The 21,606-nt window shown below is 35.2% G+C and overlaps 1 protein-coding gene across 2 annotated transcripts in view; it reads left to right on the top strand.

The window, feature by feature from the left end:
• The window catches only part of FAM120B (family with sequence similarity 120B), a 434,786-nt gene extending 413,484 nt beyond the window's left edge, over positions 1–21,302 (top strand). For both annotated transcript variants that reach the window (XM_053710825.1, XM_053710826.1), the window contains one exon: positions 20,303–21,302. In XM_053710825.1, coding sequence (XP_053566800.1) covers positions 20,303–20,318 — 16 coding nt within the window. In that variant the 3' untranslated portion in view covers positions 20,319–21,302. The remainder of the gene's footprint in view (positions 1–20,302) is intronic.
• Positions 21,303–21,606: the final 304 nt, after the last annotated feature.

The raw sequence follows: 21,606 nt of genomic DNA, 5'->3' as shown, positions 1-21,606 counted from the left end.
ATAGAATATATATGCATTCTAACATGTATGTAAATATTGTCATTAGAGTATACTTAGCAGATTCAATTATTCATCATATTAATTCTTCTCATACATTAAAACAGTTATTTCCCACACACCTCACCTTTTTTCATCACTCTAACAGCAAACACACACTATGGACTGCCATAACAGTTTCAATATGTCCCAGCCCACTAAACCTCACTAACATAGGGATTCATGATACATTAGGCACACTAGATCAAACACCAAATAGCATATAACACTAGCTGTTGGTAAGAATGACTATACTCTATGTACTGTTCATTTTTAGATATATCAGACCAATTTCAATATCCCGAGGTAACCATTAGATCTATTTTTAAAATTGGAAGAGCTGCCACAAACTCTCCGAATTAGGAGTTTTGAAAAATGGCCCAATCTTTTGTGAAATGATCAAAATTATTGTATAGACAACAAGATTATTAAACCAATGAGACTAATTTATTACTAATGGTGTTTCTTAACACTATTGGTCATTCATTTCCCAAATGAAGAATACAAATATATATATATATATATATATATATATATATATATATATATATATATAAAAAATGACCATTAAATATAGATTGCTTAACGAAGCAAATAATAAGAAATCAGAACAATTATTCGCTAGATTCATCTATTCAAGTTTCAATCACAGAAGTGTAAGATCAGATACCTTCATAGTAATATGATATAAGCCATTTTCAGGATTTCTCGTTAGATTCTACAGGTTAAAGGACCTCTGCGTATTAATATCCAGAGCTGTGAGTCCAGTCTCATTTGTCAATTGTGGACGATTATACAACATTTTGAATCTTTGAGTCCCTCATAGCAGTGATGAATATAATAAGAATTTTATTTACAGGTTTTGGTTTATCATAAGGATTACATTTTACATAGAAATTTGTAATTATAACTAACTTATACAGTTTACCCTGTCAAAATCAAGTATTGTTCAGAATATATCCTGACGTATAGGTCACGATTTTGTATAACACACACATCCGTGTTGTGACTTATTAAATTACATCGTGGTTTCAGGTTCAATACACACTATTGGCCGAATATACATTCACACGCCTATATGTCCATAGATTTGAATTATGATAAATTGACACACTTCATATCCAATGCAAATACAAGATTTTTTGTTAATTGACAATTTTATTTTTCTTTTTTACATGGGGTCACACATACTTTTCAAACGATCATACTCAGACTCACACACTGTTCATACAGGCAGATTAAGTACTTTTCAAACGATCATACTCAGACTCACACATTGTTCATATAGGCAGATTAAGTATTTTATTATATTTATTTGAGCAGACACACTTTAGAACATTCAAGTTTGTTGTGGCAGATTGAGATGAATATTCGAGTGTTTCATTGAATAACCATTTGCAGGTGCCAATTGAGCATACAGGTGACTAAGCCCGATTAACACAAATAAGATTCAAAGTAACCACCTATATTTCATTGGTCTTTTTTTGGAATCTATGACAACTTCCGTTTTTTAATTGTTTATAAGGTTAACACTTTTAATGAATTTATATCCATTTTTGTATGCCTGAAGAAAAGACCGGTTTATGGTCTAGAAACGCGTAGCAGTTTGTATGGATTAAAATTTATTGATTTTAAATACACGGAAGTTGTTCTTTGCCTGCTTTTGTTCTCTGTATTGAGCCTTCCTGGCAAAGGTTTCTAAGTGTCTGCGATAGCGCAGCGTCTCAGCTAGCAGCCGCACAGACGCCAATTAAGGAAACACTGAATACCACCTGTGCACAGATTGCCGGAGATCACCCAGTGTGCTAACCACTGAAAGTGTTAGCCTGCCTGTCAGCACCAGTTACACGGTGCCATTACCTTTGGTAAGCCTTAACATCTATCACCTATTTTGGGTTCTGAGTCAACAATATCACGCTATGTGGCGCCCTCTTTTTTTCTAATTCATAAGAAAAATATTACAACAATTTTAAACTAATTACACCTACTCTAAGCCCCCTAATAAAATAACAAAGACCCCCAAAATAACAAAATGCCCTACCCTATTCTAAATTACTACATTTCAAAGCTCTTTTACCTTACCAGCCCTGAACAGGGCCCTTTGCGGGGCATGCCCCAAGAAATTCAACTCTTTTGCCTGTAAAAAAAACCATACAATACCCCCCCCAACATTACAACCCACCACCCACATACCCCTAATCTAACCCAAACCCCCCTTAAATAAACCTAACACTAAGCCCCTGAAGATCTTCCTACCTTGTCTTCACCCTACCAGGTTCACCGATCCGTCCTGAAGAGCTCCTCCGATGTCCTGATCCAAGCCCAAGCGGGGGGCTGAAGAGGTCCATGATCCGGCTGAAGGCTTCATCCAAGCGGGAGCTGTCCATAGATTTGAATTATGATAAATTGACACACTTCATATCCAATGCAAATACAAGATTTTTTGTTAATTGACAATTTTATTTTTCTTTTTTACATGGGGTCACACATACTTTTCAAACGATCATACTCAGACTCACACACTGTTCATACAGGCAGATTAAGTACTTTTCAAACGATCATACTCAGACTCACACATTGTTCATATAGGCAGATTAAGTATTTTATTATATTTATTTGAGCAGACACACTTTAGAACATTCAAGTTTGTTGTGGCAGATTGAGATGAATATTCGAGTGTTTCATTGAATAACCATTTGCAGGTGCCAATTGAGCATACAGGTGACTAAGCCCGATTAACACAAATAAGATTCAAAGTAACCACCTATATTTCATTGGTCTTTTTTTGGAATCTATGACAACTTCCGTTTTTTAATTGTTTATAAGGTTAACACTTTTAATGAATTTATATCCATTTTTGTATGCCTGAAGAAAAGACCGGTTTATGGTCTAGAAACGCGTAGCAGTTTGTATGGATTAAAATTTATTGATTTTAAATACACGGAAGTTGTTCTTTGCCTGCTTTTGTTCTCTGTATTGAGCCTTCCTGGCAAAGGTTTCTAAGTGTCTGCGATAGCGCAGCGTCTCAGCTAGCAGCCGCACAGACGCCAATTAAGGAAACACTGAATACCACCTGTGCACAGATTGCCGGAGATCACCCAGTGTGCTAACCACTGAAAGTGTTAGCCTGCCTGTCAGCACCAGTTACACGGTGCCATTACCTTTGGTAAGCCTTAACATCTATCACCTATTTTGGGTTCTGAGTCAACAATATCACGCTATGTGGCGCCCTCTTTTTTTCTAATTCATAAGAAAAATATTACAACAATTTTAAACTAATTACACCTACTCTACGCCCCCTAATAAAATAACAAAGACCCCCAAAATAACAAAATGCCCTACCCTATTCTAAATTACTACATTTCAAAGCTCTTTTACCTTACCAGCCCTGAACAGGGCCCTTTGCGGGGCATGCCCCAAGAAATTCAACTCTTTTGCCTGTAAAAAAAACCATACAATACCCCCCCCAACATTACAACCCACCACCCACATACCCCTAATCTAACCCAAACCCCCCTTAAATAAACCTAACACTAAGCCCCTGAAGATCTTCCTACCTTGTCTTCACCCTACCAGGTTCACCGATCCGTCCTGAAGAGCTCCTCCGATGTCCTGATCCAAGCCCAAGCGGGGGGCTGAAGAGGTCCATGATCCGGCTGAAGGCTTCATCCAAGCGGGAGCTGAAGAGGTCCATGATCCGGATGAAGTCTTCATCCAAGCGGGAGCTGAAAAGGTCCATGATCCGGATGAAGTCTTCTATCAACGGCATCTTCAATCTTCTTTCTTCCGGATCCATCTTGCAGACCTCCGACGCGGAACATCCTCTTCTCCCGACGCCTACTAGCCGAATGACGGTTCCTTTAAGGGACGTCATCCAAGATGGCGTCCCTCGAATTCCGATTTGCTGATAGGATTCTATCAGCCAATCGGAATTAAGGTAGGAATATTCTGATTGGCTGATGGAATCAGCCAATCAGAATCAAGATCAATCTGATTGGCTGATCCAATCAGCCAATCGGATTGAACTTGATTCTGATTGGCTGATTCCATCAGCCAATCAGAATATTCCTACCTTAATTCCGATTGGCTGATAGGATTCTATCAGCCAATCGGAATTCGAGGGACGCCATCTTGGATGACGTCCCTTAAAGGAACCGTCATTCGGCTAGTAGGCGTCGGGAGAAGAGGATGTTCCTTGTCGGAGGTCTGCAAGATGGATCCGGAAGAAAGAAGATTGAAGATGCCGTTGATAGAAGACTTCATCCGGATCATGGACCTCTTCAGCTCCCGCTTGGATGAAGACTTCATCCGGATCATGGACCTCTTCAGCTCCCGCTTGGATGAAGACTTCAGCCGGATCATGGACCTCTTCAGCCCCCCGCTTGTGCTTGGATCAGGATATTGGAGGAGCTCTTCAGGACGGATCGGTGAACCTGGTAGGGTGAAGACAAGGTAGGAAGATCTTCAGGGGCTTAGTGTTAGGTTCAGGGCTGGTAAGGTAAAAGAGCTTTGAAATGTAGTAATTTAGAATAGGGTAGGGCATTTTGTTATTTTGGGGGTCTTTGTTATTTTATTAGGGGGCTTAGAGTAGGTGTAATTAGTTTAAAATTGTTGTAATATTTTTCTTATGTTTGTAAATATTTTTTTATTTTTTGTAACTTAGTTCTTTTTTATTTTTTGTACTTTAGATAGTTTATTTCATTGTAGTTATTTGTAGGTATTGTATTTAATTTATTTATTGATAGTGTAGTGTTAGGTTTAATTGTAGATAATTGTAGGTATTTTATTTAATTAATTTATTGATAGTGTAGTGGTAGGTTTAATTGTAGATAATTATAGGTATTTTATTTAATTAATTTATTGATAGTGTAGTGGTAGGTTTAATTGTAACTTAGGTTAGGATTTATTTTACAGGTAAATTTGTAATTATTTTAACTATTTTAGCTATTAAATAGTTCTGAACTATTAAATACCTATTGTACCTGGTTAAAATAATTACAAAGTTGCCTGTAAAATAAATATTAATCCTAAAATAGCTACAATGTAATTATTCGTTATATTGTAGCTATATTAGGGTTTATTTTACAGGTAAGTATTTAGCTTTAAATAGGAATAATTTATTTAATAAGAGTTAATTAATTTCGTTAGATTAAAATTATATTTAATTTAGGGGGGTGTTAGGGTTAGGGTTAGACTTAGCTTTAGGGGTTAATACATTTATTAGAATAGCGGTGAGCTCCGGTCGGCAGATTAGGGGTTAATAATTGAAGTTAGGTGTTGGCGATGTTAGGGAGGGCAGATTAGGGGTTAATACTATTTATTATAGGGTTAGTGAGGCGGATTAGGGGTTAATAACTTTATAATAGTAGCGGTGCGGTCCCCTCGGCAGATTAGGGGTTAATAAGTGTAGGCAGGTGGAGGCGACGTTGTGGGGGGCAGATTAGGGGTTAATAAATATAATATAGGGGTCGGCGGTGTTAGGGGCAGCAGATTAGGGGTACATAGCTATAATGTAGGTGGCGGCGCTTTGCGGTCGGCAGATTAGGGGTTAATTATTGTAGGTAGCTGGCGGCGACGTTGTGGGGGGCAGATTAGGGGTTAATAAATATAATACAGGGGTCGGCGATGTTAGGGGCAGCAGATTAGGGGTACATAAGTATAACGTAGGTGGCGGTCGGCAGATTAGGGGTTAAAAAAATGTAATAGAGTGGCGGCGATGTGGGGGGGCCTCAGTTTAGGGGTACATAGGTAGTTTATGGGTGTTAGTGTACTTTAGAGTACAGTAGTTAAGAGCTTTATGAACCGGCGTTAGCCCAGAAAGCTCTTAACTACTGACTTTTTTCCTGCGGCTGGAGTTTTGTCGTTAGATGTCTAACGCTCACTTCAGCCACGACTCTAAATACCGGAGTTAGAAAGATCCCATTGAAAAGATAGGATACGCAATTGACGTAAGGGGATCTGCGGTATGGAAAAGTCGCGGCTGAAAAGTGAGCGTTAGACCCTTTTTTGAGTGACTCCAAATACCGGAGTTAGCCTAAAACCAGCGTTAGGAGCCTCTAACGCTAGTTTTCACGGCTAACGCCAAACTCCAAATCTAGGCCTTTAAGATTGCCCAAGAGGGCATAAGATACCTAGGAATCCTGATTACAACCCAAGAAGACAGATGGTATAATTTAAATTATCCACCATTATTTTAAGAAAATAAAAGAAGACCTAAATGCTTGGACTAAATTACCCATATCAATTACTGGCAGAGTTAACTTATTCAAAATGATAATTTTTCCAAAAATATTATATCTTATGCAAAATATTCCCATCCCATTACTGAAGAAAGATATAAGAGCTCTACTATCGGTTATTAGGCATTTTATATGGAACAATAAAAATATCCTTAAATAAATTATACTTACAAAGAGAGATGGGGGGGATTAGCTCTTCCAAACTTGGAATATTATAACTGGGTAATCCTAAATAGAATAGTGATGGAATGGATATCGGGAGTCACGTACTATACGATACCAGAAATAGAAACACATTTTTTTCCACCCCATACTATATAAAAAATATTATACATAGACCATGGCAGAAGCTCCCGGCAAATAAAAAAATAAAAACAATGGCTAACCTAATATGACCATGGCACAAACTTTGTAATAATCTAGGGGTAGAAAGCGGCATGTCCAAATACTTGACAATACAGAACAATCTAGCATTTCTGGAGGGTACAAATTCATCACTTTTCCAGAATGGGATATAAAAGGGTTGATATTTATACATCAAATTTTAGTTACTGAAACGAAAACAGTTAAGACATTTGAAACATGACTTTTTAATACAGAATAAATACTTCTTTGCTTTCCTGCAAGTAAGGCACTATACAAACAAACTTATCAGAGAACATGGCTGGGAATGGGGCTGGGAAAAGATTGAACCTTGGTTAAAAATGGTCACACATGGAATATAATCAATCTCGCTATGGTATAAAATAATGCTAGCTCATGAAGGTAAAAAAAACTTGGAAAGTTTAATTATTAAATGGAGCACCCAACTTATAGGATCAGAAACGCCCATAGAAAAGCTAAGGGACTTAATTTTACGAGTAGCCAAAACAACACTATCTGAAACTTGGAGGGAGGCACACCTGAAACTTCTATACAATTTTTATTATACTCCCAAAAAAGGTGCTGAATGGGGCACTAGACAGTTTAGTAAATGTCCAAAATGTAGTAAACACGTAGCTGATTTAATACACGATATGGGAATGCCCCATCAGACAATTTTGGTTAAAAATGTTATATCGGCTATACAAAACCTTAGAGACCCGGCAAATTTGAGTTAGAACAAGTGTTATTTCTATCTAGAAACAGGGGCACTGGGAGAGACTGGAAATTAATTAATATGACAGTTTTAGCTGCTCGGAGTGTGATTTTTAAAAATTGGAAGAACAGTAAAAAAACTCAGCTTTGGAGAATGGAAGAACTACTTAAAGGGACAGTCTACACCAGAATTTTTATTGTTTTAATAGATAGATAATGCCTTTATTACCCATTCCCCAGTTTTGCATAACCAACACAGTTATATTAATATACTTTTAACCTCTGTGATTATCTTGTATCTAAGCCTCTGCAAACTGCCCCTTTATTTCAGTTCTTTTGACAGACTTGCAGTTTAGCCAATCAGTGCCTGCTCCCAGATAACTTCACGTGCATGAGCACAGTGTTATCTATATGAAATACGTGAACTAACACCCTCTAGTGGTGAAAAACTGTTAAAATGCATTCTGAAAAGAGGTGGCCTTCAAGGTCTAAGAAATTAGCATATGAACCTCCTAGGTTAAGCTTTCAACTAAGAATACCAAGAGAACAAAGCAAAATTGGTGATAAAAGTAAATTGGAAAATTGTTTAAAATTACATATTTTGTCTCTTTAACAAAACAAGCAATTATTGAACAATTTTACATACAAGCTTACAATAAGAAAGCATTGACAGATTATTTGAATAAGTGGGGGAGGTTTATATATTCTCTTACAAACACACTCCAGGAGTTCCTGTACCCCTTTAGGAATACAGCAATACTTCTTACTGCGACATCTGGCGAGGAGAGATAGTGGTGTTTTTTTTGTTGTTTTTTTTTTCGTGTTTGTTTTGTTTTGTTTTTTGTCTGCTTTTTTGTTTGTTTCTTGTTTTAGTTTTCGTTTTATTTGGGGCATAATGGGGGGGGATTAAGAAACTGATGAGGTAAAGTGATATGTGGAATAAGGTATAAAGGTAAATAGTGGTTTAAATAATACGATTAGCGATATTCCTTAAACAAGGATACGTAGTGAAGATGGCTCAGTAAAATTATGTATAAACTGATTAGATCATGGGGATCATTAAGTAATGTTAATTTTTCTTTGATACTCGATAAAAGATAGGAGCAGTCTGAATTTATTGACTTCAGCTTATTGCACGGTTCTCTCCTGTTCTCTTTTTTCTTTTGTGATGTTTGGTTGTATTTATTTCACAGAATGTTAAAACAGGGAATCGGATAAATACGTGTGAAATCATATGCTATATTCAAATTGCTGTAAACATGATAATGAGGCTCAGGACTATGAATTTGGCCAGGAGTCCGAATGTATTGCATACCTTATTTCTGTATGTTAAATATCCTCATAAATAAAAAGGATTGACAACAACAACAACAAAAACGACAGTTCAATCATTTGCGCACCACTTGTAATCTAGCCCTTTATGCTTTGTTGAAACATCAAGTTTAACGGTCCTTTAAATGCTTATTAAAGCACAAAGAAAACCAGCAAAACAAAGTAATCTAAGAAATATTTAATAAAAGCTAAATTGTGGTTAGAAAGGTGGCAACCAGTATTGGAGACATAATAAAACAATATGTGCAATTAATTTCTTGAGGTTATTTTAATTGATGTATTGCAATGAAGATATATAAATTGCATGTGGGATTATAGCGGATATTTACTTGTATTCATTAATACTAATTTAAATGGCTACATTTTTTATCAAAGCATTTTACAAACAGTTATCTACTAGAATATTTTTTAATGAGGGGATATTTCCACCTCTAAACCTAAAGCCTTGCGTGTCAGCTGACATCCTAGCATGGCTTAAGGTTTAAAGGTGGAAATGTCACCCCATTGGTAATCGGCACTGTGCCGTGGGCGGCCGGAGGCGCTGAGTTTAGCAATTTACTGCAGCACAGAAAGGGCCAGTTTAGCACCCATTTTTTAGTTAGTGATGACAGAAACTAGAGTTTATTTTAAGTGATGGTAAATCCTAGCGTTTGAAAAACTGTCAAAGTGCACTGAGATAAAAAAAACAGCCTTCGTGGGCTTAGAAATTAGCACATGATCTTACCTACATTTGCTTTGTTCTCTTGGTATTCTTTATTAAAAGCTAAACCTAGATAGGCTCATATGCTAATTTCTTGAAGGCCGCTTCTTATCTCATTGCATTTTGACAGTTTTCCACAGCTAGACAACGCTAGTTTGTGTGTGCCAAATAGATAAACATTGTGCTCACTCCTGTGGAGTTATTTATGAGTCAGCACTGATTGGCTAGAATGCAAGTCTGTCAAAAGAACTGAAATAAGGGGGCAGTCTGCAGAAGCTTAGATACAAGGTAATCACAGAGGTAAAAACTATATTAATATAACCATGTTGGTTATGCAAAACTGGGGAATGGGTAATAAAGGGATTATCTATCTTTTTAACCAAAAACCATTCTGGACTAGACTATCCCTTTAATTATTTAAACTCTAAAGGGACCCTTAAATGGACATTAATCTCATATAATTTATGAGCAAGTTAAAGGGACACTGAACCAAAAAAAAATATTTTGTGATTCAGATAGAGTATGCAATTTTAAGCAACTTTCTAATTTACTCCTATTATCAATTTTTATTCATTCTCTTGCTATCTTTATTTTAAAAAGAAGGCATCTAAGCTTTTTTATTAGTTCAGTACTCTGGATAGCATTTTTTTATTGGTGGATGAATGTATCCACCAATCAGCAAGAACAACCCGGGTTGTTCACCAAAAATGGGCCAGCATCTAAACTTACATTGTTGCATTTCAAATAAAGATACCAAGAGAATGAAGAAAATTTGATAATAGGAGTAAATTAGAAAGTTGCTTAAAATGTCATGCTCTATCTGAATCACAAAAGAAAAAATTTGGGTTCAGTGTTCCTTTAACACTTGCAGTATAAAGGGACATGAAACCCACATTTTTTTTCTTTCATCATTCAGATAGAGAATATAATTTTAAACAGCTTTCCAGATTACTTTTATTATCTTATTTGTTTCATTCTTGCACTACTGGGAGCAAGCTGAATATATCAAGTGAGCCAATAACATGAGGGATATATGTGCAGCCACCAATCATCAGGTCCTGAGCCTACCTAGGTATCCCTTTCAACAAAGGATTCCAAGAAAACAAATTAGATGATAGAAGTAAAAAGGAAAGTTGTTTAAAATTGTATGCTCTGTCTGAATCATGAAAGGAAAAAAAAATGGGTTTCATGTTCCTTTAAGAGCAGTTCAGAGATATGCCCCTCAAAAAGCCTGGTGGACCCATGTTCCTGGTCTCCCTTGCTTCAGCCAATTAGGAACAGGTGTAAATGAGCTTCTGTTCTTATTTTACCAATCATGCAGAATGTTGCAGACTCATAACTTTCTCCTTACTTAAAGGGACATTAAAAACTCTGGCATTGTTACCTTTCAGCTTATTTATAACAATGCCTAACTGAACACATCAGGAGAGACCGCAGAAGAAGAACAAGCTTTTTAACCTAGGATAACTTAGTAACAAAATGCCGTTCTACAAAGGGGGTCGGTTTATCAAGCCCTTCGCCCATCTACGACTGCAGGTTCTCAGAAGAGAACCTGCAGTCCGTATTTATCAAGCAGCGTTCATCAGATGGAGAATTTAAAAACCCCTGGTTGCGTCCAACCAAAATAGCGCTCACGTGCAATGTTAAATTCCACCAGAGGCAGGCTGCAGCGGACAGGGGTCCGTAGCTTGATAAATCAAGCCCTATGAATCTAAAAGTTTACACTTCTATGGAGGGTGTGAAAATCTTGAGGGTGTGGAAAAAGTTATTATACTTCAAAAGTAAGCAAAAAAAATAATTATATATATATATATGTGTGTGTGTGTGTATGTTGCAGGTAAAGTAAGAAATTGGGTAATCCTAACATTACCCGGGTAAAACTGACATTACCTAAGCAGCTGTGATAAAGCCCGATGTAACATGTTAAATCTTTTTAGAGTCCATCGAGTCACTGCATCAAACATATATACAATTCGCGTGTAATTCACACATCTTCACTATCTTTTTTGCCTCCGCCTGGGGGCTTCACCTAATTCCCCAAGGTTCACTTGGGGTGGATGCCAGAGGATCGGCGGGGCGCCTTCTTTGAACCCCCCAAGCAAAGACAAAAACCGGGTAAACCTGACATTATCCAAGCAGCTGTGGGTAAAGACCGATGTAATGTAATTCCCCCATCTACACTATTGTTTTTCCCCTCTGCTTGGGGACTTATGGGTATAGTTTCATTTCTCTTAATGACACAATTTACTAGTAGATGTAATGTCCCTTTAACAATTTTTTTTTTATGTATTTGGCATTTCCATTTCTACTCGGATAGAAGAGGGCAATATTTATAAGGTTATCTAAAATGCATCTGAATTATTAAATATATTGAATCATAGAAGAATACTTTCAACTAGGTCCAATGTAAAAAACCTACTGAAGATCAGTAAATCTAGCCCATTGTCTCATAAAACACATAGAAGCTATTTTTGTAGCTCTTGTTAAAATGGTGTTAGTTCTCTCAGCTCTTCATTTAGCATATGCAGACACCATTAACAAACTTGTTAAATGGGTGGTCCAAAGTCAGACTTGTAATTGTTTAATAAAAAAAATCACTGTTTTTTTCATCCAGCACAATACCCCTAAAAACACCTTAATGCTCTGTATCCCCATATGGTACTGTGACTTACCCAAACATTTTGCTGCAGAGGAGTGAAATCCAGCTCCTTCCCTTATTTTGCCACTTGGATTTCTGCTAACCTGCAAAATATATCAGGTTAAAAACAGCAAAGAAGAAGACTTTTGCAGCTGCTTATTTTGTCACCTGCACAATGTGATGGAATTCTTTAGTTAATTAAATGTTAATAAGGGCCCAGAAGTTTCTTTAGTGCATCTGACAGTAAGAGCTTTTGTTTTATTATGTCCAAAGAGAAATTGACAAACCACATGTTGGATTTACACTTATCCACTGCTGGGGGAAAAAAACTATTTACTGTAAAGTGTTCTGTTTTTTATTATTATGATTATTGTTATTATCGTATTTTGCCCTGACAATTACTTTTTGTGGTATAGTTTGATAGTAATTATGGTATATGTTACTAGTTTACTCTGGCTTCAATTCCCATCTTTCAGAAATTCTTATTTGATATGAAAAAAACAGGATTGCTGTTTATATATATATATATATATATATATATATACAGTGTATATATATATATATATATATATATATACACAGTGTATATATATATATATATATATATATATATATATATATATATATATATATATATATATACAGTATATATTATGGGTAAAGTAAGATATCCAGGTAATCCTAGGTAAATCCGGGTAAACCAGACATTGGCCAAGTGTCTGTGTGTAAAGCTTGATGCACTGTAATTCCCCCATCTACACTATTTTTTTTGCCTCTGTCTGGGGGTTATAGGGGGGTGCCCCGCCGAACCTCTAGCATCCCCCCTAAGTGAACCTTCGGGAATAAGGTTTACAAGGGGGGCTTTGCCATCCTTGAACCCCCCCAGACGGAGGCAAAAAATATAGTGAAGATGGGGGAATTATAGTGCAATGTATATATGTTTGATGCAGTGACTCGTCACTCTGAGAGGATTTACGATCTTACATCGGGCTTTACCCACAGCCGCTAGTGTAATGTCTGTTTTACCCGGGTAATCCTAGAATTACCCAATATCTGAATTTACCCATATTTCTTAAAATGATCACAATCTTACTGAGTCAAACACAGCTAAGGTTGATAACACCCACTGTATTCAATCTTTAGCTCCATACAACGGCACCATTAATGACCGATAATGGCTACCAATCACTGAAATCTGAATCGATATTTAAAAAAAATACAAGTAGTGCTTTTACATTTATTGATGATGACAACCTATTTAGTATCATTTGGCACAATTTGATTGGCATAAAAAAGGGCTGTTGCTGTTGTTCACATGGACAGTTCTATGTTGTTTTTTTAGGTTTGAACATGCACATATGATTGGCTGATATCGATATTAGTTTCATGAACATATTGAATCTATGCTGGTGACACTGATTCATGGTGAATAAAATACAAGCATATAAAACAGATGAATGAATCAATAGAAACTATATTTATTTAGGCCCATAATATCATTATACTATATTATTTACTCTTAGTTTACTGAAAATATTACCTAGAATCACTAAGGGTCTGATTATTTAAAGGTCTCTGAGTTTGTGAGATTCTCTAAGAAATCTTTCCAGTATTATTACCCAGATATAATTCTCTCAAGTTTTTACCTTGAGAAAAGTGTGTCCTATTTGTTCCCTGAATTTAATTATGTTAACAATATTAATATATTTCAAAAGGGAATATAAAAAAATTGTAATTTAAAAATCATATGAAATGGAAAAAATGGACTATTGAAATGCACAGCAAAACATTGTGGGGCAGATTACAAGTGGAGCGCTAGCATATTACAAAGTGAAAGTATCTTTCACACATTAACCTGATGCATGTAATAAGCCAAAGTTAGAATATCTTGCACCAGTTAACCTATTCCTTAGTAGAAGTCATTGAACCCAAAAAACACCTTACTAGTGTGCAAACCTGATTACATATTATATGATTATAAATAGGTATGGATATATACAGATGTATATAGGAATATCTATTTAAATATACTTAGAATATATTCTACTATGTGCAGAACATTGGAATGGAAAATATTTACATTAAATACAGAGTATAACACTTTATTAAAACGGAATATTGCATAAATACGCATTTACATGTTTTTATCTACTTGATTACACAGGTCTCCAATGCACTTATAAATATGTCTATATATGTAAACATGTGTATTTATGTGTTTATATATATATCTGTAAATACATATGTATACATAGACGTATATATACATACATATACATATTTATATATGTATATGCAGGGGTCAAGTCGAGCGGGAACGAATGGGAACAGAGTTCCTGCACTATTTTTGCAGGAGGAACTAAATTACCTCTGGACAGAGAACATAAATGCTTCAGTAAACACTGCTGCTGCTGCTGGTGGGAGGAGCTGAAGCACAGTCTGGTTAGAGGGACAGTGAGATCCTCTAGTAATGGGCAGTCACACTTCCTACAATAAACTAAATGCAAGCCTGTCAGTGGTCCTACTGTGTGATCACCTCGCAATGTGTGTAACACATGGTGCTTACATTGTTGTGTGACTTGCTCTGGGGTTATTTAGTTCCCCATAGCAGAAATAGGACTATTGCACCTTAAAGGGACAGTATACTGAAAAATAGTTTTTCGCTTAATGTGTTTACAATTGCTTTTTTACCAACTGCAGAGAAAAAAAAATGTATGAAAAATAGCTTTTTATGTTTTTTTGTGTATATTAAAACTCTGATTTTGTGTTTTGAAGCCACAACCTAATAAAATGGGTTGAGCTTGTAGGTATAATCAGATTTCATTACTGTATCACATTGTATACATATACCTGCTTCTTTATCTTATATCTGTCCATAAAACAATCACCAGTACTTGGAGAGAACAATGGAAAATCAACATTGTATTACCTTATCTCTTCTATAACCCACTGGGAGTGTAATTTCTTCTGCTGGCTGTGTTTACAAAGCTTATCTATAGCTGGGACCTGCGGCCACAAACTTTCAGAATAGGTGGGGATACCACATGCTAAATCAACTATTTCAAATCCCAATATAAGGGGAAAGGAGCTACTTGTAAACAATTTAATACAGCAGGTAAAGTGAATCATTGGGAACAAATTAAAGGGGAGAAATTTTTTGAGTAAACTGTCCCTTTAAGTGGGTGAGACTCTGTAACAGAGGAGGATTCTCAGGCCCAAAGAAACTATTCAACCCTTCATTTGATTTAATTTGCTTTCATTAACCAAAGTGTATAGCTTATATACATATAAATACAGTGTGTGTGTATATATTTAAATTTAAATCATATTAATTGTGAGGGGGGTGGAAGTCGTGGTGAGTTCCCATGCTTTTTTTTTGTAGGACTTGACCCCTGTGTATATGTATGTATCTCTATGTTAAAGACTTTTGCATGCCTTTTATATGAGAACTCATTTCTTTGAGACCTTATAATAGTAAACCACAGCTCTGAGTTTGTACTCTCCCGACGCATGTTGAATTAAATTGTGCTCAAGCGATTGCATTTATTTTCAACTTTTGATACGCGCACTACATTGAACGCTTGCAAATACCTGCGATTAACCCTATATCACTCATGCATAACTGTTAGCACGCCCAACAAAAAATATATATATGAAAAAATAAAATTTGGTTTGAAATTAAACAGGAAAAAACTATTTAAAGGTACATGAAACTCAAAAAAAAAGTTAAAATTAAAGATTAATACAAAGTAAACATTTCATTAACTACCTTCGTTTAAATGTTCTGCTTTGTTTTCTTATAATCCCTCTTTAAATTTTAAGCTTTTCCAAACCCACCGTGGTACTCATGAGTCCATTCACGGTGATCTACCTAGGTAGCGGTGAGTACCTGCCGATGCGCATGCGCTGTCTAAGCCGTCTATATCACTCAAAAATCAACGGCGGCTCCAGGTTATCAGTTGTTGTCATAGGTAACTCATTGCTGTACTAACTAACAAAGTGCACATGCGCAGTTCCGGTATACTCTTCTGGAGTGAGCGGCTTCAGTGTAAGTAGTGTGAATGAGCGTGCAGTCGGGAGCACGCTTCAGCTTAATAAATATTATAATAAAGATGGTGGTGGCGCCTCAGGATTGATCGCATTTGTCATTTCTTCAGTGTTGTCACATGAAAAGATATAATAAAATATTTACAAAAATTTAAGGGGTGTACTCACTTTGTGAGATACTGTATGTACAGTATATATATTTATATACAGTGTATATATATATATATATATATTCATGATTATATATACAGTATGTATAGATACAAATATAATATGAATATCTATTTATAAATTCATAGAACATATTCCATTATATTAAGAAAATTTGAATGTGAAATATTTTCAGTAAATACACAGTATAACACTTTATTAAATATGAATATTTCATAAATATGATTTTTCATGTCTTCATCTACTGCAAAGGTCTCCAATGCATATATATATATATATATATATATATATATATTCTTGAATACATATATACACATATAAATATAAATACATATGTACACACACATATATATATGCATATACATCTTTAGACATGTATGTATCTTAATGTTAACACCTGAGACTTCATATCTTTGAGCTTTTATAACTTGCGGTAATCATTCTAGTGTAAATCGCAATTACGTTTACTTTCAACTTGTAATATGAGAAAACAACACGCACAAACAGCCGCATTAAACCCTTTATCGTTTGCACATAACTGTTAACGTGCTAATCGTAATCTGGCCCTAGATTGTTAAAATCAGACACAGCAAAAATCATTGCGTAATTATTGTTTTACACACTAAATATGATCAAACTGGGCAGAGAAAGGGGGACTGATTTTGGTAAATATGTATTCCCTATAGTTGTTTTCTAAAATGCTGTATAATTGCAGAGAGGAGTCTAGAAATATATTAAAGTTTCACTTTGTAGAGCAAACAAAATTGTTATAGTTGTAGCAACACATTTGTGGCAAAAAGCCTAGTGGTTTTCTTTTGTTTTTGTTTTTTAAATCATTTTCAGCAACACATTTTGTTTTTTCATTTCAAGGAAATGTTTTGAGCAAATACACAAAAACATTTTACTTATGTATATTATTCTTTATTGTCTATTTATTTTTAGCCTCATGATATCAAATAATCTTCACTGGTACATCGTACATTTTACTTCAGGAGGATTATTTGGGAACTCTGGTACAAGACATGTATATAAAATGTTTTTGTAGACATTAAAGGGATATGAAACCCAACATTTTTCTTTCATGAATCAGACAGAACATGCAATTTTAAACAACTTTCAAATTGACTTCTATTATCAAATTTTCTTTGTTCTCTTGGTATCTTTGTTGAAAATCAGGGATATATGCGCAGGAGCACTATATGGCAGTCGTTTTGCAAGAATGTTATTAATTCCCAGGATCACTAGATGATAGAACTATTTCCTGTCATGTAGTGCTCCAGACCTAGGTATCTCTTCAACAAATAATACCATGGGGAAAAAAAAACACATTTGATATTAGAAGTAAAATGGGAACATTTTTAAAATTGTATGCTCTGTCTGAATGACAAAATAATTTTTTGGCTTTCATATCTCTTTAAGCATACTGCATATGAATCTGGTAAATAAAACAAAAAAAAATAATATCTATACACATATTTGTCAAAAATATGGAAGTAAATTGGAAAGTTGTTTAAAATTACATGCTGTATCTGCATCATGAAAATTTAATTTAACCTGAGTGTCCCTATTTTCTTGGTGAGTCTTGGTTTTTGGCCTCCTCTTATGTTATCATTTTCCTGATAGACGTTTCCGCTTTGTAAAATACGTCTTGAGATGTGGGATAAGCATGTATAACTATGTAGCACAGCAAAGTAAAATAATATATATATATTTAGTTGAACTATCATCTGTAACTCGCCTGCAGTTTACAGATGAAACGGACTAATGTAATATTTAATATTATGTGTATACTGCGTGCAATTTACATTTTTGTGGGTGGAGCTATGAAAGCTTTGCTGCAGAGTGTCCCTGGATTTTATTTTATTTTTTTCAAAACATTACTAGCTATGAAATAGTACTGAAGTATGTACTGATGCATTTTATTGAACTAGAATATAAGGGGCAAGTTTTAAGCACTATATCTAAATTATTAGCCCGGTAAGCTATCTCTACTATACTGCAGTTACTTTCACATCAATTTACTGTACAATATAGAAATAAAATGTCCTCATTGGCTTAAGAAAAAGGCAAGTTGGTTGTAGTAGAAAATGCTTTGCAATATTTTGTGCAGAAAGTGAACATACAACTGTGTTACTGATATGTTCAGATACCTTCTTTGAGATCAAATACTCTGAATTTTAGTTCTGTAAGTACACTTGAACTTAAAGGGACATAATACTCATCTGCTAAATCACTTGAAACTGATGCAGTATAACTGTAAAAAGCTGACAGGAAATTATCACCTTAGCATCTCTATATAAAAAAGGAAGATATTTTACCTCACAATCTCCTCAGCTACGCAGAGTAAGTTCTGTGTAAAAAGTTATACTCAGCTGCTCCCAGCTGCAGGTAAAAAAAAAAAAAATGAAGAAATGAACAGCAGCCAATCAGCATCAACAGTGCGGAGGTCATGAACTCTTTTACTGTGATCTCATGAGATTTGACTTAAATCTTGTGAGATTTCATAGAGAACTTCCTTATACTGAATAGGGAAATAAGATGAGGGTGCACGAGGCTCATCCCTTCGGCTGTCCTAGGACAGACATACTGATTTGCTGCTTAGAAGTCCTTTACAATGGGATGTGGCTACTGAGGAACTTTTGAGGTAAAATATCTTTCATTTTTACATAGAGATGTTCAGGTGATATTTTCTAGTCAGCTTTTTACAGCTATACTGCATCACTTTCAAGTGTTTAAACATTTGGGTATTCTGGCCCTTTAAAGGGACAGTCTAGTCAAAATTAAACTTTCATGATTCAGTTAGGGAATGCCATTTTAAACAACTTTCCAATTCACTTTTATCATCAAATTTGCTTTATGCCCTTGAATTTCTTTGTTGAAAGCTAAACCTAGGTAGGCTCATATGCTAATTTCTAAGCCCTTGAAGACCGCCCCTTATTTCAATGCATTTGGCAGTTTTTGACAGCTTGGGGGCGTTATTTTATGTGTGCCATACAGATAACGTGATCACGCCCATGGAGTTACAAATGAGAGGGCACTGATTGGCTAAATGCAAGTATGTCAAAAGAACTGAAATAAGGGGGCAGTCTACAAAGGCTTACAAACAAGGTAATCACAGAGGTAAAAAGTATATTAATATAACCGTGTTAGTTATGCAAAACAGGGGAATGGGTAATAAAGGGATTATCTATCTTTTTAAACAATAACAATTCTTGAGTAGACTGTCCCTTTAATTGTCTTTAAACAGATCCAGTATCGTGCTGGCCTTATCTTTCAAATGATCTATAAAAATACAATAAATGACTAGAAAAAGTAGTCGAGTTTCATCAGGAATTGGCATCAGATTTCCTTAAAGGACCATCAAACACATTAGAATAGCATAATCAATAAATGCAAAACAAAGAGACAACAAAAAAGCACTGTTTGAATTTCAAATGAGTAGTACATTTTTTTCTGAAAAATGTCAGTTCTTTACATTTTCCTTCCTGATGCATCATGTGATAGCCATCAGCCAATCACAAAATACATATGTATATTCTGTGAATATTGCACATGCCCAGCTGGTGACTCATATAGTGTGCATATAAAAAGATTACGCACAATTAAAAAACAAGAACATATATTGGTGTAGGTGGGACAGGGGTTTTGCCCATAAAAGTTTATTTTGCAGGTTTGCTTTAGAGCAGAGCTGTCCAATTTTATGTTTTCCAGACCAAAAAACAAATTTTCTTTTTTTTTAATGTAAAACTGAACAAAACACAGAGAGAAAATGTGGTCATTAACTGCATCATTGTTTGAAGACTGGGTGGCTTGTGCTTATGCTGGGGAGGAAATATTGTATACATCATTATAGATATATAGTGATTTGTAAGGTATCTGGTCTTATCTAAATGTAAAACTAAAAAAAATCTGGACCCTCTGAATTTCCATGAAAATCTATTCAGGAACATTCTCTAATATCAAATGGTGACATCAGTCATTTTGTTATATTTACTTGACTGAATATTAGTAACAGATATGTTGATGATTTTATTGATTTTATTTTTGTTTTGTTTTCCACAGATGGTCCCAACAGTGATAAGAAGCAAGAACGGAAAGAGCCTACAACATCTATTTATCAAGCAGCTCAGCTTTTTAAAATATGCAATAACTGTAACATTAGTACTGGTACAAAGCCCCAAATCTGGAATTCCAAAATCCAAATTTATTAAACTTTTTAATTAATATTTTTAAAAAAAGTTATTTTTATATACTGTGTATATATATATATATATATATATATATATATATAAACCCAACATAAATGTATTTGGTTTATCTATTGGTCTCTTTTGCATTAGTTGGGATACACCCTAGTGGTTACACGAAGATATTTAATTTTCATTGCTTATTTAGGGCCAGATTACGAGTGGAGCAAAAATTAACGCACCCACCTGAGCGTTAATTGTGCTAAAAGTAAGATTTTTGCGCTCGTCGGGTTGCGCTCATATTATGAGCTGAAAGTAAACTGTTTTTGCTCTCGTACTAACCCTGACAAGCGCAAAAATCCAAAAGTTAGAATTCTGCGTGCGCGATCACATATTCCCCCATAGAAGTCAATGCAGAAATAAAGTGGGGGGGGGGGGAACTAACACCCCACTCTAGCACAATCCCGATCGCATGTTCTCATTTGCCCTAACCAACATGAAAATATGAATATTTCACATTCACAATTTTTCTTTATATATATGATGTGTTTTTTTTGGTAATATATATATATATATATAGATGATTATATATAGGTATAGATATATATAGGAATATCCCGCTATGTGCAGAACATTGGTATGTGAAATATTTACAGTAAATACATAATTAAAAATTAATAGTGCATAAATATGCTTTTATATGTTTTCATCTACGTAACGACAAAGGGCTCCACATATATATATATATATATATATATATATATATATATATATATGTGTGTATCTTATGTGTGTACATATGTATTTGTGTTTAAATGCGTATATATGTCTGTATTGTTTGTGAATAATTTGTATTAAATAGTGTTATGAGTGTATTTTTTTATGTTTTTTTGTGACAATCATTCTAGCATAAATCACTATTGTGCTCAATCGATAGCGTTTACATTCAAGCCCGATGAGCACAAATCCTCGTGATATACCCATTATCACTCGGGCGCAAATGTTTGCACTCCACTCATAACCTAGCCCTAAGGGGTCGATTTATCAAAGGCTTCACAAGCCTTTTAAACCCCCCTACGACTGCAGGTTCTCAAAAGAGAACCTGCACGCCTCTAAGGTGGCGAATTTCAATCTCCCCCGGTCTCGTCCTGCCCGCGCATGATTGCACTCGTCTGCAAT

The sequence above is a fragment of the Bombina bombina genome, chromosome 4 (assembly GCF_027579735.1).
Source record: "Bombina bombina isolate aBomBom1 chromosome 4, aBomBom1.pri, whole genome shotgun sequence".
Lineage (NCBI taxonomy): Eukaryota > Metazoa > Chordata > Amphibia > Anura > Bombinatoridae > Bombina > Bombina bombina.
This window is presented reverse-complemented; position numbering and strand designations above follow the sequence as displayed.